At 41.1% G+C, this 26365-nt stretch overlaps 1 protein-coding gene across 1 annotated transcript; it reads left to right on the top strand.

Moving 5' to 3' along the window:
* Positions 1-6: 6 nt before the first annotated feature.
* Positions 7-25767, top strand: DNAJC21 (DnaJ heat shock protein family (Hsp40) member C21). Its single transcript, XM_046672337.1, has 12 exons — positions 7-228; positions 7805-7898; positions 9522-9645; positions 9952-10074; positions 10451-10755; positions 11678-11829; positions 14069-14156; positions 16953-17111; positions 17531-17573; positions 21621-21793; positions 24829-24904; positions 25427-25767. The coding sequence occupies exons 1-12, from the start codon at positions 132-134 to the stop codon at positions 25589-25591; spliced, it is 1599 nt and encodes a 532-aa protein (XP_046528293.1). The 5' UTR covers positions 7-131; the 3' UTR covers positions 25592-25767.
* The last annotated feature ends 598 nt before the right edge of the window (positions 25768-26365 follow it).

Below are 26365 nucleotides of genomic sequence, written 5' to 3'. Positions count from 1 at the left end.
CTCGCTGGCTGGCCCGGTGCGGGCGCCGGGCTCCCGCCGCAGGGGAGGACCACCAGCGCCGCCACCACCACTTTGGCCCGGGCCCGGGCCCCGGCCCCGCCCCGGCCTCCTGCCCCCTGCCCGGCCGGGCGATGAAGTGTCACTACGAGGCGCTGGGGGTGCGGCGCGACGCCAGCGAGGAGGAGCTCAAGAAGGCCTATCGGAAGCTGGCCCTGAAATGGCACCCGGGTAACTACTCCATAACCTCCGCGGCCCCTCTTCAAAGCCCGGCCTCGCCACCCTTTCCACCTGTCTCCCCGGAATAACTCCGGGAACCTGGCTGTGCCTCGACCTCCCTGCCCTGTAACTCCCCTCGCCCTGGAAACCACGCCCGGCCCCCGGTCCCCGGCCAGGTGGTCCCTGCGCAGCCCTCCCGATGAGCGTCCTCTCTCCGCCGCGGTGGACGCAGCCCTCCACCCCAAGGCTTCGCGCTAGCTCCGAGCACCCATCCCTTCCCAGACCCCCTACCCCGCCCCCTGCTTCCCGCATTGCCACTTGATGGGGAAAGACAGCATTCTAGCGACTTCACCTGCTCCTCCCACCCCTTCGCGCACACTACCGATTGGGGAGGAGTTGAGCTCTCAACCCAGTTCTTCCTCAGGCTTGTCCCTGGCTTGGGTCCCCTGCCGCTCCGGTTCTCTGGGTGTTTCCTCTGCTGCCCTTAACTTCATCACGGAATCCCAGCTACTTAGGTGTAATTTATGGCTCCTTCCTTATTGAGATTACGACAAAGGAGTTAGTAAAATGTCTTTTAAATAGCTGTGCCTTTTTTTTCTTTTAATAGACTGTTTGAGCAGACCCTGTACTTCGGATTGTCCGCAGATGAAGAGTTTTAATTGGGTGTCTTCTCCAGTGAAGTTTCTATGCTTACTTAGAGCGGTGCTTCCTTTGGATGTTTTCTTTGGTTGTGGCCCAGGCCTGTGTGACTTCTCTGATGGAACCTGATCTTCCAGACTGGAAAACTAAGACAGTAGTTGAGTCTCAGCTTTTTGAGGTTCATAAGAGGCTTTCGCATTAGAACTGATCAATATGCGCTTTGTAGGGTCTTGAGTACGTGCAAGTCACTACTCTGTTAGATTTTGAAATGCTAGGACAGAGAGCTCAGGGTCTTGCTGAGAAACCACGTTGTACAGATGTGAAAAGTTAAATACAAGTGCAAACAAAATAGTATACCATATGTAATTGGTAGTTGGATTAATAGAACAAGTAATAAATGCCCCAGGAGTTCAGGGGAAGGAATTTTCATGTGTGCTGAGAGGTATTGAGGCTTCCCCTTGACAGAGTAGCCAGCCTGGACTTTAGCTGGATTCTAGAGGAATGGCATTGGGAAGAGTGAACTTAACAATATGGGGTGAGCACTGTGATGGACAAGAGGTGGTTAGGGGATGGTTTAACTGAAGGCAGTGTTTATTGGAAGTCTGGAAATAGGGATTGGGAGAAGAGCTGGAGGAAAGGCCTGGGACCCAAAGTCAGAAGGTGATGTCTGCAGTTGATGGAACAAGAAGTAGAGGCCTGGGTTTGTTACTTACAAAGTTATAACGATTGCCAACAGAGGAACTAGGAAAATCTGATGTACCTTGGAAGGGAAGAGGTACAGGGAGCTAAAGGTTCATCTCAGCAGGAAGTCAGTAGCTATATTGAAAATTAATCCAAAAATAGTTAGAAGCATATTCTTAGAGTAAGAGGGGTTACCATTAGAAATCGAGTTAGGAATTAGAAGGAAGTTGGGAATTTGTTGACTCTGGGTGGAAAAGTGTGAGGAAGAGGATTAGTGCTTGTGACCAAATGAGTGCGTAATTTTGATGACAATACTAAAACGTCTTTGAGGAGTAGCTTTGAGATTAGATTGTAAAGGGCCTTGAAGGTTAGGCTAAGGACTGTGAAATTTGTTTTTTCCGTAGTGGAGAGTTGAGGCTGGCTTTATTATTGGGGGAAGATACTATGAAGGCAACTGACTGGTTTCAAAAGGGGCGGAGACAGAAGTCAGGTAGAGTTCACCAGGGAAGGTAAGCCAGGCTTGGGGTCAGTGGGAGGGGTAAGGCTGGATTGAAGAGGTGTTGCAAAGGAAAAATGAGCGGATTTGGTGATTAATTGGAAATCAGGGCAAGGAAGAAAGGAAGAACTATGCAAATGATACTAAAACATCAGTTAACTACTTTGAAACCAAACCTGTTAGGAACTAATTGTTAATATCTTCACCGAATGTCATTATAATTTGTAGCTTCCTAATTATCTTTTGGTTTGAAAATGCCTATACATTTAAGGGATAAATACTTTCCCAGGAGAGACATGGTTTTGATGGACTTTGCTGGCTCTGTAATTTGTTAAGTCTTTCATTAAACAAATGTTTAATTTCCCTCTGCGTGCAAGGTACTGTGTTGGATGTTTCTGAGGTTAGCATATGGGCTTTGCTTCAAAGAATAATACATACCTCAAATAGAAAGGCTGCCTGTTTCATTGTTAAAAAAAAAAAAAGGGAATGACCTTTCTTTCGTTGAGGAAATGAGCGTATTTTCAGTAGGGCCAACAGTACTGCCTAGTGCGATCACTCCTTGTGAAGGGCAGGCTTTCAATAATTCATCTGATGAATATTCCCTGAGCTCTTCCCTGTGTGAATGAGACAGAATTGGTCCCTCCTCTGCTGGCACGTACAGTCTTCGGGGAGACAGAGGGGAAAACAGGCAGTTTCAATCCGGTGAACTCGGGTATGAGGGCAAATACAAGGTGCTTATGAGCACATGCATCTAGCCTGGACTGCGTGTATGTGTGGGTGGGATAGATGTGTGTCCCTGAAGAAGTGATGTCTAGATCCAGACCTAAAGCAGGAACGCAGGGAATACATGTGGAGGGAGGCAGGAGAAAGCATGGTAGAGTCCAGGAAGGGGAAAGAGGTGAGCATGGCCAGATCAGCAGGGGCCGGGTCTTGAAGGTGTGGTAACCTGGATTAGGTAGGGTGGATTTCAACCTAAGGGCATTGAGAAGCCATTGAAAAGTTAGAAGCAGGGGAAATGATAGGTTTGTGTTTTTCGCAAATCTCTCTGGCTGTGGTGGGGAGAATGGATTGGAGCAGGTGAGACCGGAGGTAGGGAGCCCAGGAGGTCAAGGTACATTGAAGTCACCCAGAATGATGATAGGACCTGGGGATGGAAACTGAGCCAAGTGCCAGAATTCTCAGTTTGAGTAAAGAGGAGTAGCTGGGTGGTGAATAGACAGTGAGAAGGAGGAGAAGAAGGTGGGATTGCCAAATGGTCTGGAAGGATTGCTGGTTTGTCGTCGGGGGGTGAGTAAAGGATCAGTGACCAGGAGGATGCCAGCTCCAGCACCAGACCTGCCGGATGAGGGCTGTGGCTGGAGGGAACCATGTTCTCAGGGAGCCTGGCATCAGTGAAGGCGGGGCTTAAAAGATATCCATGAAATTTTGCAGAAGGCACTGGAAAAAGGTTTGGAGGGAGTGGAAAAGGGCGTGAGTGGATCAAGAGAAAAGCACAAAGAACAGTGTGAAAATGCCTTTTAAACTTTGATGACTGGATTTGCAATGTGAAAAGCTTGTGGCTTTTGCATTTGGCTAATAAATGTGGGCTTTCCATGTTTTTTATCATTGCTTATTTTAACTTATTGCACTCATGCTTCTAGATCTCAGTTCGACCTTATAGTCAACCAGTTCAGATATATTTAAGTGAAATAAAAAGCCGTATGACAGATTGAAAAAATTATTTAAGAAAGAAGCTTCAGTAAGAGAGTAGATCTTGGGGCCGGCCTGGTGGCGCAGTGGTTAAGTTTGCACGTTCTGCTTTGGCGGCCCGGGGTTTGCTGGTTCGGATCCCGGGTGCAGACATGGCACTGCTTGGCAAGCCATGCTGTGGTAGGCGTCCCACATATAAAGTAGAGGAAGATGGGCACGATGTTAGCTCAGGGCCAGTCTTCCTCAGCAAAAAGAGGAGGATTGGCAGTAGTTAGCTCAGGGCTAATCTTCCTCAAAAAACAAAAAAGAGAGTAGATCTTATTTTCAGATGATACGTTGATGTGTTTTATGTGTTTAAAATTTTTAACTTTCTCCAAACTTCCTTGGGGGAGGAAAGGAGGAGTGGGAAGAAACAGGACAACAGAGTGCAGTACTGATTAAAAGTTGAAGAAGAACCACCCACCTACCACCCCAAACCTCACCTTTTTTGTTTTATGTGTGAAGATTTATTTGCTGACATTTCCTGCCATTCCGCTTTAATTTGAACTCTGCTTTTTTATTTATCTGACAAAAATTTTATTAATGATTTGATGAAGGTGTGGAAATCGTGACTCTTTTTAGCTGGATTCTCACCTTGAAGATGTCATAGGATTGTGTTCAGCTGCATGTGACAAGAAGCTGGCTATGGTAGCTAAACTAAATAGTCATTTTTTTTTTTCCTGCATAACGACATCCAGAGGTGGCCCATCTTGGGAGCTCCAGCTGCTTGATGAAACCATCAAAGACCTGCTCCATCACCCTGACCGTAAGGCTTGAGTCCATACAGCAAGTGTTAGCAGTTAAGCCTCACAGATAGAAGTTTGTGGCCCTCTCATGTAGAGGTGCAGAGGTAGGAGGGAGCCCCGTATAACAGTTCTCCTCCACGAGGTCCTTGGATTTTCTGCTCACCGCCCTCAGATGGGCCCTCACTCATCGTCTGAGGTGGCAGCTGGGGATGCCAGGCAGCAGAATGGAGGAGGAAAGGATAAAGCAGGGACAGAGTGTATGCTAGCTGCCTTTTAAGGAAGATTCTTAAAGCTGTCCTAGACTTTTACAGATGTTATTGATCAGAGCTGAGTCATGTGGTCACACCTAAGCTTCAAGGAGACTGGGGAGTGGCGTCTTTATTCCGGGACCAGGTATTCACCATAAAATCAGGGTCCGCTTGTTGCTAGAAGGAGGGGACGAACTAGCAGTCTCTGCCTCAGTCCTCGTGCTCCTCCTTCAGGTGTTGTACTCTGGCCTTGGGCAGGCATGGGATGGGTTAGGAGCATAAGGTGAGCGCCACCAAAGCTCATCCGTTTCATCTGGAAAACAAAGTCTTTCCTGGGGAGCTTCATTTAGTAGACAGGCGTTTATATCTGTTTGGCTAAAACTGGGTCACCTGATATCCCCAACTTCAAGAGAGTCTGGGGAGGTGAAGTTTTTAGCTGAGTACATTACCACTGTGAAGAAAATCAGGGTTCTGTTAGGAAGAAGAGAACAGATACTGGGGAGGCAACTTGTAGTTTGTCGCTAAGTAATAATCAAAATCTAAATTACAGCAGGGCACTGAATGACCCATACTACCTAGAACTCGACTGCAACAGGGCCAGAACAAGATGAAATTTGGTGTTAGTTGGAAATAATAGAAAACCTGATGACAATGGCTTAAATGAATTAAGCCATTAAACCGTTTTTCCAGCAGCAGAAGGCGCGGAGGTAGGTGCCCGCTGGCATTGTGTCGGTGGTTCAGTGATGTTACTGTGAATCTCTTGGCTTTTCCTCCATGGTCTCAAGATAGCTGCTGAGGCTCCAGGCATCCTGTCCACATACAAGGCAAGAAGAAAGAGGAAAGAAAGAAAATATGCTAATAGACTTCTGCTTTCATCTCATTGGTCAGAACCATGTCACATGGCCATTGCTTGCAGCAAGTATTTTAGCTTATCCAGCGTCCATAATCAAGGATGCAAGAGAAAAGGGGGAGAAGTGTTGGCTAATCTAACCTTTAGTGTCTGCCGCAGAATGGATTAAGTGCTATGTTCAGTTAAAAAAAAATCCCATTATACGCTTATCCCTTGGCTTGCCAGTCATATGAAAAATACTTGAAACTTTGTCAGCTGTGAATTCAGAATGATGTAGTGTGATGATGTTGCTAAAAGCTAATGTAATTAGCTATAGTGGGTAAGAGTAGAGCGTTAAGAAAAGGAAGTAATGAATGGCTTCTTGATTATTGGTGCCTGTCTTTGACTGCATTTGAAGTAGAGGATTGTGATGTGCCATAAACACTGGGTGTCTTTAGTAGAGAGAAGAGGTGGACTAGGAGATGCCCCATTGGCTGTCTTCAGATGGGCTGCGCTGTGAAAGGCAATTTAGACTTGCACTATACTACTTCTCACATACAACTAGGCTACAGGGGTGGAGGTTTTTTTTACTTCTTTCAATTTCAAGGGACCATGATTCTAAAATAAGATTGAAAGCTTTTTATGTTAAAGCATCTTAGCAGAAAGAGCTATGGCAAATTGCTGTACTTGAGAAAGTATTGTCAGTGTTAGTTGTTGAGCTGAGACTGCCTGAAGGATTTTGGACCCATGTGATGGTACCTGAGAAGAGGAGGCAAGAGGTCCTCGAGGGCCTTGTGCTAAGGCTGCAAGACTATTTGTAGGGAATACATTTCTGTCATGTTTTCTGCTTAGAAGGCAAGTATTGAGTTGGAGCTTAAAGAACTTTGGTGTGCTCCATAGTAGATTCAAAATATTTTACTTTCCTGTTTTTTTTTGAGGAAGATTAGCTGTAAGTTAACATCTGCTGCCAATCCTCCTCTTTTTGCTGAGGAAGACTGGCCCTGAGCTAATATTCGTGCCCATCTTCCTCGACTTTATATGTGGGACGCCTGCCACAGCATGGCTTGACAAGTGGTGCCATGTCCACACCCGGGATCCAAACCAGCAAACCCTGGGCTGCCAAAGCAGAACATGTGAACTTAAATACTGTGCCACCAGGCTGGCCCCCAAATATTTTCCTTTCTGAGTGTATTAGTCATTTATTGCTGTGTAACAAGTTACCAAAAACTTAAGGCTTAACAAACACAGCAAACATATTCATTATATGGACTGACACAGTTTCTGAGGATCAGAATCTGAGAACAGCTTAGCTGGGAACAAAAAGCCAAAGCTTTTTGGCGTAAGGTTTCCCACGTTATTGTATCTGTTTGGGAAGACCCATTTTGAAGCTCACTCACATGGTATTGGCAGGCCTCAGTTTCTTGCTGGTTGTGGGCCGGAGGCCTCCATTCTTCACCGGTGGGCTTCTCCATAGGACACCTAAGTGTCTTCATGCTCTGGCAGCTGGCTAGTCCAAGAGTGATTGAGAGAGAGCATGCCAAGATGGAAACTGCCGTTGTTTATAATATAATGTAATCTCAGAAGTAACATACTGTGCCATCATGGTTTCTGCTGCTTGCAGGTGGTTACACAGACCTGGTAACCTGGGAGGGGCCTACACAAGGGTGTGAATGCCAGGAGATGGGGATCATCGGGGGCCATCTTATAAGCTGGCTACCACCCTGAGGCAGAGATGCTTTCTGAATTCCATGGCTAAGGAAACACAGCTAAAGGGAGAATAATTAGTACATAGTTTGATTAGTTTATATTTTTAAAACTTTATGAGATTTATTTTGGTATGTGTTGATAAGAAAGAAAAACTTAAAGGCAGTGTGAACAATAAACATGATCCATCACTAAATAATAGTCTTTCTATAACTGATTTTAGGTATTTATTTTGCTCCCTCTTAAATGTGTGCTATTCCGGACTTTCCATTTGTGGACATCAAGATTGAGTACTTATGATACCCTGAGGTTTCTAGAAAAAGATGGAGTTTCTACTCAAGTAGATACTTAGATTCTGATTATCATCTGTTTTGGATGTCTCTTTGCTTTTCCCTAGTTGTTTTTCTTTGGTTTGTACACTGCTCATCTATTTATGGCATTTGTGATGGAGAGGTCCCTTTTAGATTCTGTCTTCTACTTTTATGATGACTAAATTTCTGTGATTTTATTTCAACAGATAAAAATCTGGACAATGCCGCAGAAGCAGCTGAACAATTTAAACTAATTCAAGCGGCATATGATGTGTTGAGTGACCCTCAGGAAAGAGCGTGGTGAGCATCACACTATCCCTTCTATCCCAGTGTATTTTGTTGGGAACAATTGTCAATAGAGGGTTTTTTAAAAAAATTTTATTTATTTATGATTTTTTTTTTTGAGGAAGATTAGCCCTGAGCTAACTACTGTCAATCTTCCTCTTTTTGCTGAGGAAGACTGGCCCTGAGCTAACATCCATGCCTATCTTCCTCTACTATTTTTTTTTTTAAGATTTTATTTTTTTCCTTTTTCTCCCCAAAGCCCCCCGGTACACAGTTGTATATTCTAAGTTGTGGGTCCTCCCTCTAGTTGTGGCATGTTAGTTTTAACTTTAATACTTATAAAGCGACTTCTCATTAAATGGGGTCCCTTTGGTGTACGACAAATTTACTGATGTCAGACAAGGAAGAATGTTGACTTGTCCTTAAAGAACAAATATAATGTTTTAGTACAAGAATTGTAATATTTTCCAAAGAACTACTTTATGTGAAGAAATTGAGTTAAGCTTCTATATCTATGACAGATAGTTTTACTAATGATAGCCTAGTAATTGAATACCGTTTCCAAACAAAAATTTCTGTTTGAAGTTCTAAGTTTTCAGATTCTAGATGAACTTTTTGCTGCAGAGGAGTGGGTTTAAGTCCTGACATAACTGTGCAAGGTCCTGCTGTTGCAAGAGCAGCTGGGTAGTCAGTGCTGTTGCTCAAGTCTTCTGTGTGTTAAATGGTGTTCAGCCTGGCTGGCTGTTAAGAGAGAAAGACTGTAAAGGAAATTCTCGTCAAATTGTCTTTTATATGAAAGCCAGAGAATCCTAAATTCTCTCTCCTCCCAAGGAATTTGGAGATCTGGCCTTAGAGACACTTTTGCCTTCCTTTGAGAAGTTTGACATTCTTTCCTGACTTCCTTTTGCTCTAGACTCTTCTCTAGATCTTTGGTGTTTTTCCTGTCCCAAGGATTCCCTGTCATTTTGTTCAAAGCTCTTGCTGTTAACCCCCCTGTTAGCTGGAGGCAGTACTGTACAGTGGGTAGGAGCATGGTCCTACTGGTGCAGGAGACCTGGTTTTGAATTGTAGCTTGGCTGCCTTTTGGCTTTATGATTATGGCAACAGGTTATTTAATATCACTGAGCTTCAGTTTCCTGTTGTATCTTTGGGGATAATAACTAGCTTTATAGAGTTGTCATGAGGAGTAATTTCGTGTGTGGGAAGCTCCTAGGTTGTTTACATAAACATAGGAAGAGTCTTTCTCTGGTATATGTTGGTAAATGCCCAGATCACAAATGTATAATTAGTCTGTGGACCAGATCACGTCCTGTACTGTCCTACTTCCTGTGAAAATGCAGCCACCTTTCTGGGAGAGTCATGGAAATTCCGTGGCTTTAATAAGTCTCCTGTTCTTATGGGCTAGGACTGCATAATGCCTGTAATGTATTAGAAGTTGCAGTCATAGTTTTAATCGGCCGTTCTGCAAAAGATTATTTAAAGTCTTTTCACGTTGATATTTTTCTTAAAATGTTTTGATTGTGGATTTGACACATTAAAATGTAGAATAATAATATTTTGGCTCTTTCAGAGTAAGGAGTCCTTTTGAATTCTTATTTATTCAGCTTTAACTGATGATGCTAATTTCATTTTGTTCAGGTATGATAATCATAGAGAGGCTCTGCTTAAAGGTGGGCTTGATGGAGAATATCAGGACGACAGCTTAGACTTGCTTCACTATTTCACCGTTACCTGTTACTCTGGTTATGGAGATGATGAAAAGGTAAGATAAATCAGCTTACTCTTAATTCCTTATCAAGCGCAAGACTTTCAAACACAAGAAGAATTTTTTAAATTATTCTATAATAGAAAGTTGAAACAATGTTCATTTTGAAAACTGCGAAAGCATTGCCTTCATATTTAAACTGTCATCATATAAAAACCTCCAACTGAAACCTAAATGTCCTTGTAGGGCCAGAGCTTGGGCCTGGTTTAACTTTGAAGTTTTTCGTGTTGCATTTTAAAATCTTATTCCGTGATTAAACTACAAAAGTATTCAGAATTTTGTGTTTCCGTAACTGTGTTTTAGGGCTTTTATACAGTGTATCGTAATGTTTTTGAAATGATTGCAAAGGAAGAGCTGGAATCGGTGTTAGAAGAGGATGTTGAGGATTTCCCAACTTTTGGAGATTCCCAGAGTGACTATGATACGGTAAAAGCAGAACGTGTTCCCGTTTTATAATCAGCGTTGATCAGTGTGTCTTTTCCCCATTTCTGTATTTTAAAAAGATAGATTCTAGTTCTCAGTTCCATCCTATGACTCTCTTCCTCCCTGGTGGCCTCCCCGCTTTACTTTTCCCTATTTATTGACCGTGGTCCCATCCCATTAACTTCCTCATTAAATTTATTGTGAAGAGTGATTTATTCCGTAAAATCTTAAAAGGATTGTCTTTTCCATTGATTAATAGCAATGTTATATATAGATGAAAAAAGAAGGTTAGAAGACATTTTGCATCACTAATATTTGCCTTACTAAAAAAAATATATAAATAAAAAACTACCCTTTTACTTATTTTCTGTGTCACTAGGTAGTCCACCCTTTCTACGCTTATTGGCAGAGTTTCTGCACTCAAAAGAACTTCGCTTGGAAGGAGGAGTATGATACACGACAAGCTTCAAACCGCTGGGAGAAACGAGCCATGGAAAAAGAAAACAGAAAGATTCGAGACAAAGCGAGGAAAGAGAAGAACGAGCTTGTACGTCAGCTGGTAGCTTTCATTCGGAAAAGAGATAAAAGAGTGCAGGCTCATCGGAAACTTGTGGAAGAGCAGAACGCGGAGAAGGCGAGGAAGGCCGAAGAGATGAGGCGGCAGCAGAAGCTGAAGCAGGCGAAGTGCGTGGTGCCTGCCTCCTTTCTAAATACAGGGCTGGGGGTCCGAGGAAACCACTGGACCCCTGACGTGGTGCTTTCACATTGGGTTAAATCATCCTGGCTTCATCCCTTCTCTTTTTTAATCCTGGTGTTGGATGATGTTTTTTCATCTACTGCAAAATGTTTTTTCTTTTGAATTGGGTGTTTTCTTTCAGAGGCCCTTTATATTTGAGATCCTTTACAGACTCTTGTAGAATTTAATAACAACTAACGTTAATTGAATTCTTACTCTGTATAAGGCTCTGTTCTAAGTGCTTTTCTCACAACAGTTCTCTGAAGACAGTTCTGGTTTTTATCCTCTTTTTTTTGAGGAAACAAGGCAGCCTGGCCCAAAATCACATAGCTGGTGCATCATGGAGGTGGGAATCGGACTCCAGAAGTCAGTCCAGTGGCCTTGCTTTACCCACCTCGCAGTACTGCCTCTCTGTCAGTCTGCTCTTAGATATTTGGTTCATTTTAATGCCTTTAAATTTTGTTATTCTGAGTTAGTGTGAAAGCATTGTATCCAGAGCATTATAGCATTCTTTTAAAAAATTATTCACTTCTTAAAAATTCTTCCCACCTCACCCGTCGTCTTTTGAAAATTAGCACTTTATTTGACACTTTTGATTTAAAAACATCTAAAGACTTTTAATAAGAAGCTAAGAATTATGTTTCAAACCCATTCTCTAGGAGAGCAATTAAAATCAACCACGTAATAGATAACAGATTTAAGTGACTTTGCTCCCGTTCTGACTAAGCACAGGTTTGAAGTTTGTAAACACTGACAGCGTGGAGGAGGAGGCTAGATCTCTAGGGGATGGGTTTTAAGTCTAAAGAGTAAGTAAAACCAGTGTCGAGACGTGCTTCTCGGTGTCAGTGAGACTGTGCTGTTTGTGTCCAGACTGGCAGAGCAGTACAAAGAACAGAGCTGGATGACAGTGGCTGACTTGGAGAAGGAGCTCCGGGAGATGGAGGCACGTTATGAAAAGGAGTTTGGAGACGGATCAGATGAAGATGAGCTGGAGGAACACGAGCTCAAAGACGAGCAGGATGGTAACTTCCTCCATTCCTTAAGGAACTTTAGAAAATCGATGTTTTTATGCCCAGAGGTTGTGCACTCATGATGCTTACAGGTGCCACTGAAAGGGCTCAGTGTAAGACAACAGGAACGGGAGAGCAGAAGAAAACCAGAACACCTGAGTTCCTGCCGATTGTTGCCAGGGTTACCAGAGTTTTTCGTGTTTGTTTTTTTTTTGTTTTTTAAGTGAAGCTGGAAGTCTGGATTTTTATGTGACTTCCAATTTTTAAATGTGGCAGATAATTAAAATGAAAAACAATATTGTATAAGCCAAGCAAAGATTGTCTATTGAAGTAGTCTAATTCCAGTAATTTGATTAAGAAACTCTTTTCTGACCATATCTTAAACAATTTATGCTTCTGGCTGCATAAATATATTGACAAGTGGGCATGTTGACAAGTAGGACTGACTGGTTATTTAAAAAAACACAATTAAGCAGTAGGTCAAGTTTCAATAGCAACTCTTTCCAGAAAAGCTGATATTGTGAAGGAAGGAGTCCATGCGTTGTATATAAAGTCTTCCTCTCATTTCTGACTTTGTAGAGGGGCTCCCCTGGGTGTGCTGAAATGCGTCCTTTCACTGCCTGTCACTAGAGCACAGGCACGTGACGTGACTACGTTAGAAGGCAGATTAGGTGTTGTCGAGAATAGCGGTAGACCTGATTGTCCCCACTGTCTCTAACTATTCTCTGGGAAACCAAAGTGAATGATTTAAACATAGTTGAATCAGTTTTACCGTATCTACAGATGTGGGTTTTTCAAACTCATGGCCCAAATAATAAAATGACAGACTTTTGTTTATTCAAAATGATTAGGAAATGAAATGTTCTGTTAATGAATCAGAAGTAGTATGTGTGAAAGTGTTTTGAAAATTATAAAGAACTCTAAAAATGTGAGGGGGCATAATTATGTAGAGTTTTATAATTTATAAAATGCTTTCACTTACAAGATCTTGCTTGATCCTCACACAATACCCCTTAGAGTTTTGCTCATAGAATTTTCTCCATTTTACTGATGCGCACACTAAGACTCTGAGAAGCTATAAGATATGCCTGAGAACATGTGACCAGTTTTAGATCCAGATTTTGACTTCGAATCTGGCATTCTTGTGTACGATATATTGAAAGTGTACACACAATTGGAAAATAATACCATATACTAAATATTGGATGTGTTTTGATCATTTATGATTTCAATGAAAATGTCCTTCAGAATCATATTAACATCGCTTATTATAAAGAACAAAATGTAAAATATAGAAAAGATATCTTGGGATCTTTATTGATCCCATAGGAAATCCCAAATGGCAGTCCATTTACTTGTTCATTTTGTATAAAGATATAGAATGTGAGATTGTGCAAAGACTTTCAGTTGAGCTTTTTAGTTGCTTAGATTTTATGGACCATATTGATAGTGATTATTTTGTTGTAATACAGCTTCAAGCTTGTAAAAAAAAGTCCATAAAGACAATATTAAACTTTACATGTAAGATGCTATTTTATCACCTAATAATGATGAAATGGCATAAACTAAGTTTATTTAAGCCTTTAGGAATAGATTACAGTTATAAATGTGTTTGAACAAAGCTTGCTCAAGAGGTAAACTAAAACACCTTTGTTGAAAAAACTGCTTTGTGGTAGAACTATGAAAGTGATATTTGATTTTCTGAACTTGGTCACACTCAGGACTGAGAATATTTTGAATCTTCTTCTGGGTAGACTTATGAAAAGAACTTGAAGAGAAAGTGATTTATTTGGAAGCCTTCCCTTATAATTCAGGGCTGCTTTTAAAAGGACAACTCAGGGGCCAGTCCAGTGGCTCAGTGGTTAAGTTCACACGTTCGGCTTCGGCAGCCTGGGGTTCGCCGGTTAGGATCCCGGGTGCGGACGTGGCACTGCTTGGCAAGCCATGCTGTGGTAGGTGTCCCACGTATAAAGTAGAGGAAGATGGGCACAGATGTTAGCTCAGGGCCAGTCTTCCTCAGCAAAAAGAGGAGGATTGGCAGCAGATGTTAGCTCAGGGCTAATCTTCGTCCAAAAAAAGGACAGCTCAAATCCTCATAATGTTGTTTGTTTTTTAAAGGAAATACAAACATTTGAGTTTCTAACTTGTGGGCATAATGTTAGATCATTATTAAAGAGATTCAGTTTGTTAACATGTTTTAGGTTTGTGTTCTGGTCACACAGGATTCTCACTATGGGCTTCCCTGTCGTAGGTAAAGATAGTGATGAGGCCGAGGATGCTGAGCTGTATGATGGCCTTTACTGCCCAGCGTGTGACAAATCTTTCAAGACAGAAAAGGCGTAAGTTTAGTATCTTTGAACTCACTGTTTCTTCTGAGGCAGAGTGTAACACTTTGAAAGACCTAGAAAGAAAATGCTTGTAGCAGGTGATCACTGGCCCTCACATGTTGTCTTGGGGAATTGCTGTCCAGCCAGGGAGGAAGAAGGATCGGTACCAGCAGTTAAGTCTGTTGTGCTGATGATTGTTTGTGCCAGTATTCCCACATAACAGCTGATTTTTGAACCTGTGCACTGTCTCTAGGAAGAAATGTTGCTTCTTCTGGCAAAGAAGGCGTAGTCACACAGTCGGTGGCACACTCACCTCCTGCCATCACACTCTCGGGCAGGCTGTCCCTGCTAACCTAGGAACTGTGGGAATACCACCTGAAGTGTATTTGCTCAAGTGGAAGGACTTTATCTTATGGGAACAATGACGAAGAGAGAGGTATTAAAGAGGATACTGTTATAAAGAGGGGGAAAGAATATGGGAGAAAGTGAGAGGACTCAGCAAAGGAGAAAGAGGCACAACACCTGCAGGAAAGGAAGAGGCCCAAGGATGAAAGTGAGGCCGTGAGAGTCAGGTGGTGTTGCTATGTAGCCCCCGAGGGAAGAATAGTAGAGTAAGAGAGGCAGAACGGTTAGAAACAAGCAAGAAAACAGAAGCAACACTGGAGGAGATTGAAAAACTTATTTTTTATTTGGAAATGATGTCAAAGTTACAGACAAGTTGCAAGAATAGAATTTAGAGCACCCAACTCACCTGTGGCTCACATTTTGCTGTTTGTGTGTGCTCTGCGCATGTGCACACGCGCACACACACAGGTTTTTCCTAAGTTGAGAGTAAGTTACATACATGATGCCCCTTTACCTCTAAATACTTCAGTGTATATTCCTTAAGAACAAGGACGTCCTCTTCCGCGATCACAGTACAGCTGTCGACTTTAGGAAATTGATAACACTGATAGTACTTTTCTCTCATTTACTACTCATATTTCACTTGTGTCAGTTCATCCTTTGTTAATGTCCTGTAGAGCTTCTTTCCATTCTGGGGTCATGTATTTCATTTATTTATTTAGTCTCGTTTAATCTGAACCAGTCTATGCCATTGATATTCCAGAATACTGGCCCTTTCAAATATTTTTTTAATCGACTATCATTTTGGTTTGTCCATTTCCTCATGATTAGCTTCAAGTTATGCATTCCCCAGCTGGAATACTACATAACACGTTGTGTTGCTCTCAGAGTCTCATACCTGGAGGCACACAACGTCCATCTTCCGTCATGGGTGGTGATAATTTTGATCACCCAATCAAGGCATTGTCCAGTTTTTCCGCTGTAGAGTTAGTATTCTTTCCCTTGCAACAAATTTTACTTTATAGCATGTTTAATCTGTGGAGAGACACTTTAAAACTATGCAAATATTTTGCTTCTCATCATAATTTCCTTCTCAGATTTAGCATCCATTGATGATTTCAGCTTGTACCCATCTTCACTGTAGTGGTCCCCAAATGAGGCTTTTTGGGTGCCAGTGCTCCTTCTACATTATTTCCCATCATTTGGCCTTAGAGCCCTTCTTTCCCCCCACTGATCTGTCTATTGCAGTAGGACTTTATGAATTTCTTTCAGTATTTCATAATTCATAACTGCCCTTTTCACATTCAAATTTTTCCAGATGTGGTTAGTGAGAGTTCTTTCTAGCTAGCTCATATGCATTTTTGACATGTCCCATTTGTTTTTTGGGGTATTTACCTACTGACACAAGATGTTCCAGTTTCTCCAGGGAACCTTGATCTGAAGGAGAATTTTAGTGGGAAGGAAGCGTAGCAATGCAAACTAGAAAACCCAGGTCTGAGCAGCTGAGTGAAGGTGACAGGAACACAGTTGCCTACTTTGTTTATAAACTGTAGCTTTAGCATTGTCAGCCCTGTTTTGTGAAGTGTTACTTGGTTGCCTGTAGATGCACTGAAGTAGACACTGACGGTGCAGTTTTAGACAGAGGGGAAGACATGTGTCTGAACTCACATTTAGGTGGTGGCAGTGAGAAGGGAGATCCTTCCTGAGAAGGTGAAAGACAGCTGTTGAAAAAGCAAAAGGAAGTAAAACTACTCTGGTACTTCAAGCCCTCCCGTCATCATTTCTCAAATCCAAGGGGGTCTTTGTTCTAACATTGGACTGTTGTCCTGTAATTTCCCAGTGATCCCTTGAAGCCCACAGCATGACCTGGAACATGTAAGCACTTAGCAAATACTTGATGATTATGGGAAACCATGGAGGGGTCGGCCCCGTGGCCGAGTGGTTAAGTTCGTGTGCTCCACTTCAGTGGCCCAGGGTTTCGCCGGTTTGGATCCTGGGTGTGGACATGGCACCGCCCATCAGGCCATGCTGAGGCTGCGTCCCACATGCCACAACTAGAAGGACCCATAACTAAAATATACAACTATGCACTGGGGGGATTTGGGGAGAAAAAGCAGAAAAAAATAAAGAGGAAACTGGAGAAGGCTTGAATTTTAAGAATTAGAAAATAAAAATAATAGAGAATTTGCCCCACCAAAATAGAAGGAAAATATGTAGAGAAGAGGAGAGAGGGAGGAGAGCATGCTGGGATACAGGAAGAAAGAAGGTGGTCACGGGCTTCCAGCATACATAATGCCTAGGAGATCCTGACAGGGTTCGGTTTCTCTTTGTCGCATCACTAACATTTTGCTTACTTAATGGGGGAAAAAGTAAGTTTTAACTTGGTTGTGCTCATCCAGCAACATATTTGGGCACATACGAATTGATCCTGTCGCAGTTACTCACGTCAGATTGCTCTTTCAGCATGAGGAATCACGAAAAATCCAAGAAGCACCGGGAAATGGTGGCCTTGTTGAAACAACAGTTGGAGGAAGAGGAAGAAAATTTTTCAGGACCTCAAACTGATGAAAATTTGTTGAATGTCAATTCTGAGGAAGAAGTGGAGGATGCACCAAAACTAAAGTACTTGTAAAAATGTCACATCCTACCTAACACATTTACAGGTTGCATTTAAATGCTGTTTGATCGCAAAGAAGTTATTCTGTTATACTAATATTTTCTGCATTTCTTCTAGTTAAGGGAACTTTCTAATATTGAAATGGGTAAAGATATGATGTCAAATGTAATTTTTACAGAATATGTTATGACTATATTAAAAGCAGTTTTATACCTAGGCAATGGATATGCTAATTACTATCAATTGAACCACTGGTAGAATTTTCTAAAATGATGATGTAGTTTTCTTTTCCTTTTAATGTCTTCTCAAGTATTTTTAATGTTTTACTTTTTCTGTATCACTAGTGTTTCAGTATTTTTTATTTTCATTTAGTAAGTCTTCACAAAGCTAAGTAATTGACATTTTGATTTATATTTGTTCTTAGGCTTTCTAAAAAACAGAAGAAAAAGAAACAGAAACCAGCACAGGTATGTTGAAAAAGTTTCATTAACATTAAATGTCAACTATAAATTTGGAGTGCTTTATTCAGGATAGTCTGTATTAAGGAGAGGGACTTTGACTCTGCAACTGTATATGTAGTGTAAAATGGATTAAAGGGAGTTAAAAATATTTTCTTTTTTCAGCCCTTTCCCCCTGCTGTATATATGTAGCTAATTTACCTAATTGTGATTGTTGGTGTGTTTAAAAATTCTGCATGTGGAATTCTCCCAATACTAATTAGCCGAGTGACCATATTAAAAAAAATATCTGGCGGCCAGCCCCGTGGCTGAGCAATTGGGTTTGCGCGCTCTGCTTTGGCGGCCCAGGGTTTTGCTGGTTCTGATCCTGGGTGCAGACATGGCGCTGCTCATCACGCCATGCTGAGGTGGTGCCCCACATACCACAGCTAGAAGGACCCACAACTAAAAATATACAACTATGTACCTGGGGGCTTTGGAGAGAAAAAGGAAAAATAAAATCTTAAAAAAAAATCTGGACACATGTGATGGCAATTTTTAAGTCAATATAATTAAAATCAGAAAAATATGAAGATCTAGGGGTTGGTCATTGTATATCTAAGTTTGTTTTGCCAACAACATAAATGAAATTTTGCAAAACGAGCATTTGGTTAGAAACTTGTAATGATTGTGATTCTTGAAAAAAATGTTAATATTACTCAGAAATTTAAGTAGTTTAAATATTTCACACTTGGGGTCCAAATTCAGTCTCTGCCTTAAGAAATATTTTTAAATAAAAGAGTATTGTGTTGCTATATATGTGTAATACAATCCTGTGGATGTTTTTGAACCTATAGAAACAAATTGAGCTTGTCCATTTTACTAAGGATATTAGGTGGTTTTAAAGAGAATGGAATTGATTTCTGTGCCATTGTACTATAATCTAATTATATTAGCTTATATTAAGTGTTAGATATTATAATTCTTTTTAAAAACTGAAAATGTTTTTAAGAAAATTTAGATGTAAACTAATAATTTTTCGTAAAATCTTAGATTTGGCTTATTTATCCAAATGGTTATGATATACTTGATAATTTTTATCTATTTCATATTCTAAAAATGATACATGACACTTGAGTTAATCACTGTTAAAATTGTGACTTGGAACTTTTTGCTTCAATTGTGAAATCACATAGCAAATTTTATGTTCCTTTTATAAAATGACTCATACCGTCTTCCACCCAAAGACTCTGTAATCACTAGAACACTTTTCTCTCCTTTGTGTATGCCAGAACCACTAGAATAAGGGCAAAATGAAATGGAGAGGGACTTATACCCAACCCAAGCCTGTCTCACCTTGAGTCACGAAGGATAGGTCCTATGACTGCAATAATAAACACGTGTGTTCGTCATTTCTGACCAACGAAATGCTTCAGTTTACCACCCTGTTTTTCCCCCCAAAGCAATATTCCTTTATATTGCCTCTTGTGTATGATTTCTGATTATATCAAGGAGAAAGCCCCAGTTCAGACCTCATTTTGTGTATCACTTTTTCTGATATTTTCTGAGTTCTTTTTGAAGAGGAAGGTAGCATGGAGACATGTACTGGTCGGTTAAAGGGCAGGAAGCAGCAAACACCGAGAATGGTGAAGCTTCAGATTGGGAGAGGTTTCTGTACGGTCAAAAGAAAATTTGCATAAGCCAACAAAGATTGTAAAAGAAAACACAGAAAACTGAAATTGAATGTAAACAAGCAAATGACCCTGGCTGACAGAAAGTAAGAATTAATCCAAACAACCCTTGAACACAGTACTCCAAACACCCTCGACGGGACATACTCTAAAGACAAAATTAACTGCAAAAAGATAAATCTTGAACTTTACTCAGTAGATATTTTGGTGGTGTTGGTGTGGTATTTCTGAAACTATTTTGTGTGTATTGTAGGATAGAGCAAATGAGTAAATATATTAATCTTACTGGGAACCGGATTCTCTTATGGGAGAAGGGAAATACAGACACAGATCGAGGGAGCGAGAGGCAGAGCACTGTAGTGCTGGATCGCAATTGGAGATATCGCTGTGAGCTCATGATGTAAAAGATTGAATAAGTGCATCAGCAGTGTACACTGTGAGGGCCTAGATGCAGCGACAGCCAGTAGCAGCGAGCGTACCTGGTACACACGTTTGCTTTCTAAATCCTCTTCACCATGAAAGGAATCAGGGCCTGGTCCTCAGAGAAATGGCTGATTTCAGGGCTGGGATGGCCAAAGTATGAGGTGAGCCTGGATCATCTTATCCTGGAAACTAAGAAAGCGTTCAGAAATTGATGGGGATGTGTAAGAAGAACCCAGGAGCCAGCTTAGCACCTGCCAAATTTGTGAAAATTTGAGTCATCAAGAGGAATAACGTTGATAGATTTGTACATATTGATTTTAAGAAAAAAAAAATCATGTATCTTTATTGAGCCTAAAAAAAGAATTGGGGAAAGGAGACAGACAAGAAAGCTTCATTCCAGAAGAAAATGAATGAATACAAATGCAAGTGGCAGGAGTAATAAAAGTAGGAAAATCACTGTTCTGCATCCACCAATATAATAAATGGTCCATACAAGCATCATTGGTAGATGCCAGATCCATTGGTGGATAGTTATTATGGAATGGGATATTCGCACAGTCTCAAAGTAACATTCTGTACATTACTTAGTAGTTTAAAAAGGAAAAAGGTACTTTATAGTAGAAAAATCTGGCAGTACCACCTTAACCAAATGATCAGACCTTAATCAGTAAAAAATGGGACAGATGGTCGTTTTGCCTACTGATGTAATATACTGAGAAGGACACAGCATTATCTTTACACTATCCTTACTAGAAATGTATAACCTGAATGTAATCATGAAGAAACTGGCAGACAAAGCCAAAGTGTGGGACATTCTACAAAACAGTTATCAGATTGTCAATATCAGGAAAGATGAAAAAATGTATGGATGCTATTCTGGAATAAAGGAAATTAAACAGAGATGAGTACTAAATGCAATGTGATCGTTGATTATATCCACTATCAGGTTACACAAAAAGGACATTATTGGAATGTGAATGTGGATTGTGTAACAGATAATATCAGTGTAAACTCTTGAGTATGAGGAGGGTATTGTGGAGATGGAGGAGAGTGTTTTTGTTCTTAGGAGATACATGGTGAAGTGTCGTGATCTCTGGCTGCAGCTGACCTTCTTAGTTCAGGGGGGAAAGGCATGGGTGAGCAGAGAGAGAACAAGGGAGGGAAGGGGAGAAAGCAACTGTGGCACCATGTTACCCAAAACAAAAACAAAACCAAAACAGTTGCACATAGTGAAGATGTGTTTGCCAGGCTTCTTTTATAATGCCTGTTTGTTGCTGTAGTTTTTTCTTTTTTTCCTGACTATGAAAGTTACAGGTGCTCATTGCAGATCATTTGGAAAATATAGAAAAGTATAAATATCATCCCTAATTTTGCCTATGGATATTAATGTTGAATGAAATTGTAATGAGACGATGTGTATAATTTTATCTCTACTTTTTTTTTTTTGGCTGAGGAAGATTCGCTCTGAGCTAGCATCTGTGCCAATCTTCCTCTATTTTGTATGTGGGTCGCTGCCACAGCACGGATTATGAGTGGTGTAGGTCTGCCCCTGGGATCTGAACCTGTGAACCTGGGCTGCCGAACCTGAGCGTGCCAAACTTATTCGCTATGCCATGGGGCCAGCCCCTCTCTCTTCTATTTTTGATAATATGTCATATTTTTCTGCATAATTGAGTCAATATCTTTGGAAACATGATTTTTAAGAGCTTCATAATTTTCCTTCACTGACATTCAGTTGTTCACTTATTGAATATTTGGATTGTTTCTAATTTTTCCCAATTTAATATTTCTGTAATGAGCATTCATATTCTTAAATTATCATTTGCTTCTCCTTTTTATTTCCTGAAGGTATACTCCTACCAGAGTGTACAGGACATTATCATTGTTTATGATAACTATTTGGCAACATAAGAAGCCAGTGTTATGATTTATTTTGTAAAGGTCTACATGTTTTATTACCTAGAACTATGATGATAATTTCAATGAAAATGGAACTGGAGAAGGAGTAAAGGTTGATCCAGAAGATACCAACTTAAATCAAGACAGTGCCAAAGAATTAGAAGATAGCCCCCAAGAAAATGTCAGTGTCTCGGAGACTGTCGACCTGTGTGATGACCCAAAAAGTGAAGCTAAAAGGTGAGTCAGAGTTGCGTGTTGTTTCCAGTTACTTAATATTGGTAGTTAGGATATCTTTTTATATATCAAATAAAATCTCTTTTCCCCTGATTGATGACGTGAGTTAGATGTATCTGTGACTTAGAGAGAGATATATATATCTCTCCAGACATATATACATATGTGTACAGATGAAGTGTGCTGGAAAGATAATTCTAGAGGAATGTGCTCACAGACATTTCAGCAGCACAGCCAAACTCAGAAAGCAGTCACTTTGATCCAGTTTTTGTTTCTCTTACCCTGCCGAGTTTTTATTTTGTCCTGCATCAGTAATCTTTGATACTCACATGGAACAAGGCTACTGCTCAGGCCCTGCCCCACTCGCCTGGAGCATCACTGACCGATTTCTAAGCTCATGATGGGTATCGTGTGTGCAGCCCCACAGTGCGGGTCATGAGGATGTGCGTCCACAGCTTGGGGCCTTCTCTAAAGGAGCCTGGGCTCCCGGTGCTGCTCCAGGCCGTTGTCATTGGCTGAGGGAAGGTCTTGCTCAGGGAGATTGCATTCCTTTTCCTCTCCTTCCTCTCCTTGTCTGACCTTCTTGTCTCCCTCCTCTGTTGCTGTAGAGCAGAATAATTTCTTATTCCTTGAGGAAAGATCTGAGCAGTAATTAGCATCAGGTTCTTGAACATAGGACCGTGACAGAGAGTTCAAATGACAGAGTGGGAGCCTGAGTGAAAATGCTTAACACTGGAGCAGCGGTGAAGGGGCAGTGGACTGTCCTCAGGGTTAGGGAATTTGGGTGGCGTAAGTGAGGGAAAGATGTGATGGGAGCCTAGAGCAGGGCTGTAGCTGCAGGCAGAGGAAGACGAGGAGCTGCACAGCGCGGTGATGTGGGGGCTTAGAAGAACCTGGAGAGAGGGGTCCCGGGAGAGGAAAGTACACACTACTCTGATGCAAGGTGTTTGTTCCCATTTTACAAATGAGGACGCTGTCTCAGGTTAGTGACTTGCTGGAGGACAGAAGCTTGTACGTGGAGAAGCTGGCATTTAATCCCTGTCTGCCTGACCCTTGGAGATCAGTGCACCCAGATCAGCTAGCTCTGTGGGGCCTAAGTTTCCTGTAAGGTCCCTTGGGGGCTGTTGGGTGGGTATGAGGGTGGGCCAACAGGCTGGGCTCTAGGCCCCTGACCACCGCTTTCATCTACCGCTAAAATTTTCATTTGTTTTTCATATTACCTCTACATGGGAATTCATTTGGGGAGGGAAAAGGGTTTCATTATTAAAAGTCAGTTTTTGGCAACCATCGGGAAAATAAAACCACTCATTTTATTGATGTGAGTAAAGGATTCAGAGAATTCAAGTAACTTCTTCACTGCTGAGGAGCGGCAGGGCTGGGATAGACGCTGGCTCCGTGGGTGTCCTGATGCCCAGTGCCTTTCTGCAGGCCCCTCTGCTCCTTCTCTCCAGTGCACTGACACCGGCTGCCCAGGGAGAAGTTCTTCATTAAAAACGTGTGTGTGGGGGCTGGCCCGGTGGTGCAGTGGTTAAGTTCGCATGTTCCACTTCTCAGTGGCCTGGGGTTCGCCAGTTCGGATCCCGGGTGCGGACGTGGCACTGCTTGGCAAGCCATGCTGTGGTAGGCATCCCACATATAAAGCAGAAGAAGATGGACACAGATGTGAGCTCAGGGCCAGTCTTCCTCAGAAAAAAGAGGAGGATTGGCAGATGTTAGCTCAGGGCTAATCTTCCTTGGGAAAAAAAAAATTGTGTGTGTCTAAAGTACTTTTTAAAATAAAGATCTTAAATATTAGCTTCAGAGATGTAGCTACTGTCTTTCATAATATTAGAACTTGTTCTCTAGGAATATTATCCTAAGTTTCCTTGGATATATTTGTGGCATCTCTGTGATGATATTTTGTAAATTAGTAAATGTTAATCTGTTGCCTTCTCCGCCATCGTGTCCTTTTCTTGATGCTTTCAAAGCTGGCTGAAAACTGTGTAACGTGTTCCACTTCTAATCAGCATCTTTTAAATGCATAAGCCATTTAACTTACTACAGACTCTTCTTTTCTGCTTAAAGAATAGTGTACTCGTGATATGTTGGGCAGCGTTATCATAATTTATTCATTCTAATCCATCCTGTCTGTTCTGTAGCTACAGTTGCACTCAGATTTTACCCTAAGAATTTGGTTAGCGCAAATGAGGGCAAGTAGGAAATGAGTAAGGAAAATTAAAACTCATATGGAAGATTGAGTAGAGGAATGTTCAGGAGTTAAATAGGAAGAAGCTGACTACACTAGCTGGCAGTTTCTAGGTTAAAGGATACAGGGGGAAAACCCATCAGCTCAGCAGAAAGGACATATAATCTTTTTTTTTTAAGGGTTGGCACCTGAGCTAACATCAGTTGCCAATATTCTTCATTTTTTTTGCCTTCTTTGTCCTCTCCCCAAAGCCCCCAGTGCATAGTTATATATTCTAGTTGCAGGTCCTTCTGGTTGTGCTGTGTGGGATGCTGCCTCAGCATGGCTTAATAAAAGAAAATTTTTTTACGTTGAACAAATCTAATTTTATGTAAAATGCAGTACGATATCTTTACTTTTCTCATTTCCCTGTGGAACTGTTGAAATGTTTGTCGTAGACTGAGTCAGGTTTGAAGAAGTTGTGTTTTTGGGGAAACACAATGTCATAGATATTTGTGAATACCACTGGTTGGCTGTGAAGGTGGTTTGTTTCAGTAAATGGAGTATTACATGCTTTCCTTTTTGGCAAAAACATGCTGTATAAAAGTTCAGAGATATTTTGGGGGTCTTGTTTTAGCTTGTGTTTCAACTGCTTTAAGTAAATTCCTTAATTTTTGTGTCAAATTTGATATCTGATATGATCTGTCGAGTTGTTCACATTTGAGATGTGAAAATTAATTAACTTGGCCGTTAAAATTAGTGAATTAGCCTTTAAAGTGCATGCCACTCTTCTGAGTCTTCTTGGGAGCAAGATGACGATTAACAGAGGCGCATTATCATTGGATTATGCTGAATTCTTTTATTTATTTTCCAGTGTTCCTAAACCCAAAGGAAAGAAAGCCAAAGACACAAAAAAATCTGTCAAAGTACCTGCTGAACCACAGACAATGGTAGGTGGCAACCACGTTGACATCTCTTCAGCGGACCTTGCTGTTTAAGCGGTAGAATTTAGATTTTTAATTCTAATTCTGAAGATGTGAGTATGTATTTGGTGAGCTCTTCTGCACCTGCTCATAGGTGTGCGTCCATCAGTAGTCTTCCTTGACGAACAGAGAATTTATGTATGTGCTACTGTCATTATTTTTCCTTTAAACTAAAAATCACATTGGAAATACCAGACTGTGCCAGAACAGTTACTGTCCTGTTTTGCATTACTCTGAAATCTATAGCCTTGCTCTAGTCCCTGTAGTGCGTGCTGTTGACTGTCTCAGGACTCTTAAAGTTGATGGTGTTGGTTAATGGGACTTAACTTCGAAGAAAGGCTGCCTCTGTCGAGCCTGTCTTGGTAGCTGTCCATTTTGTTAAAAGATCTTATTTTGCAATTGTTCGATATCTGATCTCGACGTGAAAATATAAAATGCTGCTCTCAGATAATAACACTTGCTTTTATTTATGCTTTTTTCCCTTTTCAGAATGATGTTCTTATCAGCTGTACAACCTGCCATAGTGAATTTCCATCCCGGAATAAACTTTTTGACCATCTCAAGGCCACAGGTCATGCCAGAGCACCTTCATCATCTTCTTTAAACAGTGTAACTAGTAGTCGAAGCAAGAAAGAGAAACGTAAAAACAGATAGAAATTCTGCCAATGCCTATTCTTTTTGATTGTCTTTAGATTTTGAAACCAAAAACTGAACTGAAATCATCGAAAGAGTTAAAATTTCAGTGATCTGCAATTTATTGCATTGTGGAAGATTATTTTTTATCTTGTAAAAACATTTTTTTGTTTAATATATATTTTTTAAACATTTCATTAGTGATTGAATTCTACTTTTGCCATCTGAATTGACTTGAATGTCTCAAAACAGGTAAATATTGTAAAGTATGCATTCTTGATTTCTGTTGGTTCACATGGACAGAAATGTACAGGGAGAATTAAATTATTTTAACACATACAAGTGCCCCTTTCTGTTTTATTTTGTTAATTTCACATTATTTTTATTTGATTCAATTTTTTTGTATTTTGTTACGCTTAATGATCTGTCAAAGACTCAGATTGTTTTAAATTTGTCATAGATGTTTTTCTTCTTTTCTTTTTTGTGAGGAAGATTGGCCCGGAACTAACATCTGTTGCCAATCTTCCTCTTTTTGCTTTAGGAAGATTGTTGCTGAGCCAACATCTGTGCCCATCTTCCCCTATTTTATGTGGGATGCCACCATAGCATGGCTTGACAAGCAGTGCTAGATCTGCACCCAGGATCTGAACCTGCGAACCCTGGGCTGCCGCAGTGTAGTGCATGAACTTAACCACTACACCACCAGACTGGCCCCTGAATTTTTTCCACCTGATACCATGACACTGGTTCTGATTTTAAAATTATTTCTAAAGAACATATTGTTGATTACTGTAT

This window comes from Equus quagga, chromosome 9, assembly GCF_021613505.1.
Source record: "Equus quagga isolate Etosha38 chromosome 9, UCLA_HA_Equagga_1.0, whole genome shotgun sequence".
In the NCBI taxonomy this organism is placed as follows: domain Eukaryota; kingdom Metazoa; phylum Chordata; class Mammalia; order Perissodactyla; family Equidae; genus Equus; species Equus quagga.
The sequence above is the reverse complement of the archived record's forward strand: the minus strand, read 5'-3'. Positions and strand labels throughout refer to the sequence as shown.